The 10,092-nt window shown below is 43.5% G+C and overlaps 1 protein-coding gene across 1 annotated transcript in view; it reads right to left on the reverse strand.

The window, feature by feature from the left end:
• The window catches only part of SLC22A18 (solute carrier family 22 member 18), a gene marked incomplete at its 3' end in the record, with an annotated part of 109,129 nt that overhangs the window by 2,167 nt on the left and 96,870 nt on the right, over positions 1 to 10,092 (reverse strand). Inside the window, 1 exon segment of the mRNA XM_015414852.1 lies at positions 4,531 to 4,632. Within this exon segment, the coding sequence (XP_015270338.1) occupies positions 4,531 to 4,632 (102 nt within the window).

A 10,092-nucleotide genomic window follows, 5' to 3' on the forward strand; every position in this document is an offset into this window, starting at 1 on the left:
CAGTCCAGTGGAGCCTGAGTGGTGGGTGTTGCCTTCTGACACACTTCCGGTGATGTCAGGGGGTGTGGCATATGCAAACAAGTTATGCTAATGAGTTATGTTAATGAGCTCCTGCACCTCTTTTTCTATGAAATGACCCCTGAATACAAGGGCAAGTGACTGGCACTATCCCTCAACTCTGCCTATCCTGCTCATTCAGTCTGCCATTCACCTATGTAAGAATGTTTTGCAAAGAAACATATCTTAAAATACAAGTTTAAATGCTTCTGTAAGAAAGAGAAAGATGGTTCAGCAATGCCTTCACAGTCAAATGCTGCTCCTTTCCCCTCTTCATTGTGTTTGCACTTACAGCACTGGTAGGGCCGGAATATGTGTGGTGTAGCACAGCACCAGATAGAAGGTCCCAGGTCAAAACCATTATCAGACATTAAGCCCATTAGGTGGCTACACACTCTCTCTCAGCCTAACCTTCCTCAAAAGATTGGTGGGAAGATAAAGTGGAGGCATGGAGAACTATGTCTGCCACACTGAGTTCCTTCAAGGAAGGGCAGGATCAGTGTTCCCTCTAAGCTGAGCTAGTGTGAGCCAGCTCACAGTTCTTTAGCCTCCGGCTCACATATTTTTGTCTCGGCTCAGGAAGGGATGGCTCCAGAGGCAAACTAATTTATGCAGTAGTCAAATCGCTCATTCACAACTTCAATGCCAGTAGCTCACAAAGTAGAATTTCTGCTCATAAGAATCCACAGCTTAGAGGGAACATTGGGCAGGATAAATACAAAAAGTTATAAATAGGGGAAATTCCAGCAAATCTGGAACTACTTCAAATGAAATATTTGTGTACGTGATGCATGAATGCTTAGGAGACAACTAAGAAAAAAAATTCACTCATGATACATCATACCTGAACCTGGGCATTTATTTTTGCTTAATTCTTGTCCCTAAGATATAAAGAAGTGGATATCAAGAAAAATATCACCCCTCCCCCCTCACATGTATTTACAAGAGGCAAATGGCTAAAAGCCCATGCAGGCAACACTGAAATATGGCAAGTACAGTTTGCCTTTTATTACCCCAGTGTCATAAGCAGGGCTATTTTTGGGCAGGAACGTACAGGAACGGAGTTCCGGCTGGTTCCCGAGTTGGCCACGCCCAGCAGGAACTCATTAGCATAATAGGCCACACCCAACAGCAGAAACTCATTAGGATTGGCTACATTAGGGGTGTGTGGCCTAACATGCAAAGAAGTTCCTTCTACAAAAAAAGCCCTGGGTTTTGACAATAAACAAAGTAAACAGAATAAGAAGCAAAAGGTGGGTGTGGCTGGATGACCACAGTTCTGGTAACATGGGGTGTGGCCTAATATGCTAATGAGCCATGCCGTTGGGTGTGGCCTATTATGCTAATGAGTTCCTGCTGGGCTTTTTCTACAAAAAAAGCCCTGGACATAAGAGAGTTCAGTACAAATATCTCTGTCTTGTTTGAAGTAGCCCTCCAGCCAAGGAGGCAGGGGGCGTAGTCGGGATCCAGACGAATGTTCCAGATTCAAGAAAGCTAGCCTGTAAGCTGAGGAAGTGGAACTGGAAACATGGACTGGAGCTGGAACAGTGCATATCACCAGACCATCGGATTTCAGTGTGTTTTGGAAGCCAATGAAAGGAAGTGTTTAGTACAAAAATGTAACTTGAGATCTTTGTTCAGTTTCCTTGTCACAGAAAATCTCACAGTACATAAAAAGCTTTTAATGTCAGGAGATCTATAAACTGCAGGCTTAGTTCAGACAGGGTCTTTCCTGATGATCGGGCCAAGTTGCGTCAAGACAGCTTTTCCCTAGAAGGAGCTCCAACGCATAAACCACCCCCAGAGGATGTTATTTTCTTGGCAGCTCTTTGAATAGACAGCTTTTAAATACGTTTGTCTTGCCAAAAGGACTTTAGCTGCATTTTCTTATGAATAGCCAACACAGGAAACGACGACGTCTGATTCTTTTCCTATGAGGCCTGTGCGGCTGGGATGTCCCATAAACCAGTTAACAAAAACTAAAGGTAGAATTTGAACCATTTTCTGGGGAGAAAACTTTCCCCAATACAATGGTTACATTTGGACTGAGGATTCTTTCGTCCCTCCTACCTTTATTTGCACTGATTTCTACCTCCATTTCTGAGTTTCAGTAACAACAGTTTGCCATGTCACCCAAAAAGGCAAGCTCCATTGAATGCTAGACTCCATATACATAGGGTTGGAATGGAGCTCGCAGAAGCAATTTCCCCTTTTCTCATGAAGCCCCTGTCACGGCTCAGGTGGGGTGTCCCCTGACGCTGCCACCACTCTGGTTCCAGGCTCCTCTGAGAAGGCCCAGAGCACCCTCCCAAGACCTTCAGACCTCCCTTTTGGCCGAATAATAGGCGTGAGGACCAGGCAGAGTGAACAGAAGATAAGAGAACTGTGAAAACCTGAATTCATCCTCCATGCCTTTTCAAGTGCCAGAATGGTCATGTGCATGCACTCACACACACACACATGGTTGTTTCAGCACTTGAAAAGGCATGGGAGGGAGGAATGAGAGTGCCTCAGCCCACCATACTGCCCTCATGGCATTTTTAAAGCACTTTAAAATGGAAGTGGCTCCACAGATCAGACCCGTGGAGTCTATTGTGAGTCATTTGGCCTTTGGTCATCACAGAAACACCCCTGGAGGAGAATGCATATAGTGTGAAGTGAAGAGTCTAGAGAAGATGTGAGAATTTTCATCCTGGGCATCTAATCAGTCTGCAGTCTTCTCCCTCTCCAAGGTCCTACAGAAGTCTATGCTACCTGCAGGCCAGATGGCAGAAGAATTTCCAACACAAGGGACAAAACCCATAATCTCAGCCCCCAATGACTGGCCAGTGGACTTCTTCTTTGGGGAGGATGAATTCAGGTTTTCACAGTTCTCTTAGCTTCTGTCACAAAAGACAGATGAGTACATGCCACAGATGTCTTTCTAGAACTACTGGATAAAATTCTGGAGCCAGGGGCTTTTTATCATCTAGCTGCTGACCTTTTCTAATCTAGTACTATGAGTTTGCAATCAGCCACCCATCATGCCACACCTGCTCCAGCTGAAAAGGATTAAAGAAAATCGGCATAACATTGTAATTGTTGCCTCATAACATCATCATTTCCACAAGAATGACAGTATTGTCTCTGGACATGACTGCACAGTCTGGAGTTCTATTCAGATTTATCCTGAATGAACTGGTGTGGTTTCAGAAGCTAAAAAAATAATAATAATTCCCGTTAGCTTTCAAATAAGTGTTTTGAGCCAGCTCAGGATCTGTTTTGAGACTTGGTACAGCAATATGTTCTTCAGAATTCAGAAGACAGAAATCCAAATTATGTCATAATGTCAAACACAATCGTATCTGGATTTTTGGACTCTGTTTAGGTTCAGAAAAGTCACTGAGGTCTGGTTAACTCATGAGCATTCAACAATTGATAACTGCAACACCAATGGATGATTGTTGCACATGAGAACAAACTAATACTAACATCATATAACAAAAATATCCTAGATATATCATCTCAAATTTCCTCAAACCCAGGGGTCATTTCCTGCAGGAGCGCACAGGAGCGGAGCTCCGGCAATAAAGAGCTCAGGGGAGTGGGCACATGCAACAAGCCCCGCCCCCTGCTCCCAACAGCGCTCAGTCAGAGCAAGAAGCAGCCAGGTAAGTTGCAGAGCTGCCCCCTGGTCCCCCGGTCCAAAACAGTCCAGTGGCACTTTTAAGACCAAGTTTTATTCCGGTACAAGCTCTCCCTCCTCTGCGAGGACAGATCTGCACGTTTCCCCACCCCCCAATAGTTAGCAATCCGAAACAGTTCAGTGGAGCCTGAGTGGTGGGTGTTGCCTTCTGACACACTTCTGGTCATGTCAGGGGTGTGTGGCTTATGCAAATAAATTATGCTAATGAGTTATGCTAATGAGCTCCTGCACCTCTTTTTCTATGAAATGACCCCTGCTCAAACCCAATACATACTATATATGTCTTAGATCCAGACCAGATGCTTCTGCAGGGCAAAGATTTCCATTCACAGAGGGCAATTTTCCTGTCTCTCCCCCCTCATGGCAGCCCCAAATTGGTCTAAGAGGAGAGAGAACTCTCCGGAGCAAGATTCCAGAGGGCATTTGGGGCTGTCACAGGAGGAGGGGAGGTAGAAAAATCATGAATAGAAATCCTTGTGCCCTTGAAAACATTATTCTGGATCCAGCCCAATGGTCCCTCTAAGCTGTGGAGTCTTGTGAGCAAAAATTCTACTTTGTGAGTTACTGTAATTAGAGTTGTGAGCAAGCGATTTGGTTCTGCATAAACGGGTTTGCTCTAGAGCCATCCTTCCTGAGCTGAGATGAAAATGTGTGAGAGGAGGCTAAAAAAACTGTGAACTAGCTCACACTAACTCCGCTTAGAGGGAACACTGATCCAATCCTATACCTGCAAGTCATCAAGTCTTCAACTCTAGCATGATCAAGTGTAACCTATTGTGAGAACTTACCATAGCAAGACCCACTCCGCTGAAGACAGAGACACTCAGCATAAGCAAAGTCCGGTCTGTACAACGACTAGTTAATTGCCCAATTACTAGACCCTGAAAAACCTATGAAAAAAAAAGGAGAGAACAGATTCACAGATGATGTGACATATTCAAGAGATGTAAAGGTCAAAATACAAGTATAATAACAATCGATTGGCACAGTAATGAGATAATACGGAAAACAAGAAAAACCGTGAAAACGTGACACTTAATATATGTCTTTAAAGAATCATAGAAAAGTGAACAAAAATAATGTACATAATCATAGAAAAAATATATTGACGGTGATCTCCGGAATGTCTTGCCGTTTCGAAGGAAGATCTTCTTCTGAACAAAGATGTGGGACAAAAACTGTCTCTCAATAGTTCATATCCTCTGGTGACGTCTCACAATTATCAAAGAAGATTTTCAATAATCATAACAGCTGTAATGTATAGTAGAACCTCCCATGGGCTAAGATGATTGTAATGCTTCGAAACGGCAAGACATTCTGGAGATCACCGTCAATATATTTTTCTATGATTATGTATATTCTTTTTGTTCACTTTTCAAATGATTCTTTAAAGACATATATTAAGCGTCACTTTTTCACAGTTTTTCTTGTTCTCCGTAAGGTCAAAATACAAGCCAAAAATGAAAAACAGTGCTGTATCTATGGTGGATTCCTCACACTCTCCTTCAAACAGTAGTGTGTTTTGAAGGGCTTCTACATGGCATCGTTGTGTCGTTGGCTACCTTCCTCGTTTCCCTGGTTTTCCTGTATTTTTCCGAAACCTGTTTTGGTACAATCTTTCCTGAAGTATCGTGTTCAAAGTAGGTTTGGGTTAACATAAGAACATAAGAACATAAGAGATGCCAATGTTGGATGAGGCCAAAGGCCCATCCAGTCCAACACTCTGTATCACACAGTGGCCAGAAATACCAGTGCCATCAGGAGGTCTACCAGTGGGGCCAGGACATTTGAAGCCATCCCACTGTTGACCCCCCCAAGCACCAAGATGACAGAGCGTCACTTGCCCCAGAGTCCCTATCTATACCTTGTGGCTAATAGCCACTGATGGACCTCTGCTCCATATGCTTATCTAATTCCCTTTTGAAGCCGTCCATGCTTGTAGCTGCCACCACTTCCTGTGGCAGTGAATTCCAAGTGTTAATCACTCTTTGGGTGAAGATCACAGTTTTTCTTGTTCTCCGTAAGGTCAAAATACAAGCAACACTGATCCAATAGTGCTGTATCTACGGTGGATTCCTCACAGAGGTTTCACGTCACACTCTCCTTCAAACAGTAGTGTGTTTTGAAGGGCTTCTACATGGCATCGTTGTGTCATTGGTTACCTTCTTCGTTTCCCTGGTTTTTTTGTATTTTTCCCAAACCTGTTTTGGTACAATCTTTCCTGAAGTATCGTGTTCAAAGCAGGTTTGGGTTCCCTGCCTACATCCAGTGCCATGTCCTCTTTCATTTCCTCTTGCACGTGCCATTCCCCCACCCTCTGCTGAACGTTTTGCTTTTTAAAAAAATCAGCAGTAGGTCTATTGCTATAGCAGCATTACACTATCAACATAGCTACTGGAAAAATGAAAGAGGGAGTAAGTGATGGGGGTTTTTGTCTCTTGTTTGGGTTGTTACAATTTCTGCAGTATTATGAGCAGGTTATATTGATACTAATGGATAGTAAAATTAAATCTGGGTGAAAACAGTTAGAATCAGATAGATTTTTAATTACCAAGGTACTTTCAATAAAGTGGTTTATTAAAAATTAGGTATTTAGTATTTGAAATGTAGTTCCATAGGGAGATCTTTGACAATTTAATAAATTTAATAGAATAAATTTTGGCAACTTCGTAGAGAGGCATGAAATACGTGATTTGTAAAACCAATGATATGATAACGTATTAGGGAGATGGAATGAATGACTATTATTTATATGTCAATTTCCCCCCTCTTTTTCCAGTCTGTTGTTTTTTGTTTTTCTGGGATGTGAAAATAATGAATGATTATTCTGTTATTTCTTTTTGAAAAGTAATAAAAAGAGTTATTTTAAAAAACATAGCTACTGGTGGCTGGCAGGGGGGAACAGAGGAAAGAATGGAGAAACTGCTGACCCCTGCATATAGAGGTGCCATTCACACTGCAATTTCTTCTGCATTTGTAGCAGCAATTGCCCTTGTGGGTAAGCAACCTGTAACTGCGGCGGTGGTGCTGAGTGCTGCCAAGTCACAGCCAACTTACGGCAACCCCAAAGGGTTTTCAAGGCAAGAGACTAACAGCGATAGTTCGCCATGGCCTGCCCCTATGACTGTTAAAGGTAAAGGTTCCCTTGCTCGAAAGCCAGTCGAGTCCGACTCTAGGGTTGCGGTGCTCATCTCCATTTCAAAGCCGAAGAGCCAGTGCTGTCTGAAGACGTTTCCATGGTCATGTGGCCGGCATGACTAAACACCAAAGTGCACGGAACGCTGTTACCTTCCAACCGAAGCGGTCCCTATTTATCTATTTGCAATTTCTTGCTTTCGAACTGCTAGGTTGGCAGGAGCTGGAACTAGAGATGGGAGCTCACTCCGTCATGCGGCACACTCGGGTCTCAAACTGCTGAACTACCGACCTTCCACAGCCTGCAGTTCAACCGCTTAACCACTTGAGCCACCGCAGCTCCTCTATGACTGTTACCAACCTAAAAAGTGACTTTATATTAATTTTTTTGGCCTTCATTTCCCCTTTTGGTACAAGGGGCTGAGGACTTAAGGAGATTGATGAAAGCCTCACAAAACATTACATACAAATATTGAGGAGCAGGTGGCCCCTTTTTTAACTTCAGAGGAAAGCTGTTTTAGGAGGGAGGGGAAAGGGATAAATGGTGTGTGCGAGTGCGAGAGAGAGCTGCTTCTCCACTTCATATTACTCCCCAAACCATTCTGTTTTCCCCTTCAATAATTCTAAATGGATGTTTGTAAGGGTAAGTGTTGTTGGAAATGTATGGGTTGCACGGTCTCAGATTCCAGTCATTATAGGGTTAACTTGTTTACCTTTCTATGCTATTGTTTAGACTGACCTGGAAGGGAAAATCTTGCACAGAGCCAATGGGGAGAAAGCCCGGGAAAAGTGGTCTGTCTTGTAATACTGATTGGTTCCTGGTTTCAGGTGACTTCCTTTCTAGGGGTCAAGAAGAAGGAGGATTCTCCATTGCTGTTACTTGTGTGACCATGCTTTCTAGAAGAAGGATGTGAAAATGTAACTCTAGACATGTTTGTTACTTTGTAGGTTTCCTGTGTACCTTTTACCCTTAGAAATAAAGCTTTTTAAACAGAAAGAAATGTCTCCTCTCCAGTGAAGCAAAGCACCATTGTAAACTCTGAGTAATTAAGTATTTTTGACTATTTTTACCAACAAGTGTGTGTGTATGAAAATCCTTAGAGTGGCTGGAGGGGGGCATTTTTTTTTTAAAGCAGAAACGTGACAGGCAAGAAAGGGATTAAGCATTCTCCCTGTTCGACCACTCTAAACGGTGCAAATCAGAGTCTTCTCTAAATTCCTCCGGAAGCTTCTGCCTCTAATTAAAGGCAATCAGAATTTTGTTACATGCATTTGCAAGAAATATTTAGCTAGGCTTCAAATGCCTTAAGGGGCTTTATTTATTTATTTAAAATAGGTACACCCTGTGCTCTTGGCGAGCAGAGCTACGGCAACAGCACCTGATTTCCTGCAATTAAAGCAATAAAACACACCAGTCGATCAAAAGCAAAGAGGCAATAAAACAACATCAGCCCAGTAGCAGACGAATCAGTAACACAATAGCATTACCAACCCCCCACCCCCTAAACACACCACTCTAGGGGCAGGTATAACCATTGGGAGGAAGAGAAATAAGGCACAGGGGAGAGATCGCCACAAGCTCCAGAGAAGAGCTTGAAAGCACCTTACAGTTCTCCTGCTTCAGAGATGGCTGCAGCTTTGAGCAGTGTTGTGGTGGGAACCACCTGTAAACCTTTTTGAGCTCCCCGCCCCAATTTTAATGTATTCTCGGTTTTCTGTTTTCTTTTTAATTATTTAATTTTCACATGCAACGTAAGACAATAACTGAAACTACAAACCAGGGCTATTTTTGGGCAGGAACGCACAGGAACAGCGTTCCGGCTGGCTCCCAAGTTGGCCACACCTGGCAGGAACTCATTAGCATAATAGACCACACCCAACAGCAGAAACTCATTTGGACTGGCTACATTAGTTCCTGCTCCAAAAAAAGCCCTGGGTTTTGACAACAAACAAGGTAAACAGAATAAGAAGCAAAAGGTGGGTGTGGCTAGATGACCACACTTCTGATAACATGGGGGTGCGGCCTAATGGGCTAATGAGCTGTGCCGCCAGGGATGTGGCCTAATATGCTAATGAGTTTCTGTTGTTGGGTGTGGCCTGTTATGCTAATGAGTTCCTGCTGGGCTTTTTCTACAAAAAAGTTGGGCGTGGCCTATTATGCTAATGAGTTCCTGCTGGGCTTTTTCTACAAAAAGAGCCCTGCAAGTGTAGCAGAGTGTATATTAGAACAAATTTAGAGTCCAGTGGCACCTTTAGGTGTGCAAAGTGTGCACACGAAAGCTCATACCTTGAATAAACTTTTGTTGGTCCTAAAGGTGCCACTGGACTCTAAATTTGTTCAACTGCTTCAGACCAACACAGCTGATTAGGGTTGCCAGCCTCCAGGTGGGGCCTGGGGATCTCCCGCTTTTCCAAGTGATCTCCAGCTGATAGAGATCAGCTCCCCTGGAGTAAATGGCTGCTTTGAAGGGTGGACTCCCTGGCATTGTACCATGCCGAGGCCCCTCCCCTCCCTAAACCCCGCCCTCTCCTGGCTCCACCCCCAAAGTCTCCAGGTATTTTCCAACCCAGACCTGGCAACCCTACGGCTGACTACCTAAAGTTTATATTAGACATCCTTAACTCATACTGACTAATCTGATATGTAATTTTTTCCATTACATGTGTCTCCCGTATCTTCCAATACCATAATGTGAGTGTAGGTGGATCTGGACTCTTTCTTGTTAAAGCTATGACTGATTTTGCTGCCACCAAAAGAATAGAAATAAATTTCTTCCTGATCCGTGGCACTGAGACTTCTGGCCAGTACTCTGGTTTCTCTTCAGATCGCATAAATCTTTCACCTTTTTGAGCTCTTTGAAGGAACAGCAAGAGACAAGTAAGGTATAGTATTTAATGCACATCTCTCCTATGGGATGTACCAGTTCACTATATGTTAATCATACGGCTTTTAGTTTAATTAGACAGCCCCCCCCAATCCCTAGACAAACACTCTAGTCTGAATGAATACTACTAGAGTTCAGAGGGCAGATCCCTTGCTAGTCAAACCTTGTGGATGAGATGGTGTAAAGGACAGCCAAGGCCATGGGAAACTTCCTGGTTGTTCCCAGTTGTGCTTGTTGCATGGAATTTAGTTGCACAAGTCTGCCTTGCCACAGTTTCTGGGTGATGTAATCAGTGACTGATGAGAAACACAACTCCCATCTTGTGTGTCA

Source organism: Gekko japonicus, unplaced genomic scaffold (assembly GCF_001447785.1).
Source record: "Gekko japonicus isolate JY-2015 unplaced genomic scaffold, Gekko_japonicus_V1.1 scaffold2290, whole genome shotgun sequence".
Lineage (NCBI taxonomy): Eukaryota > Metazoa > Chordata > Lepidosauria > Squamata > Gekkonidae > Gekko > Gekko japonicus.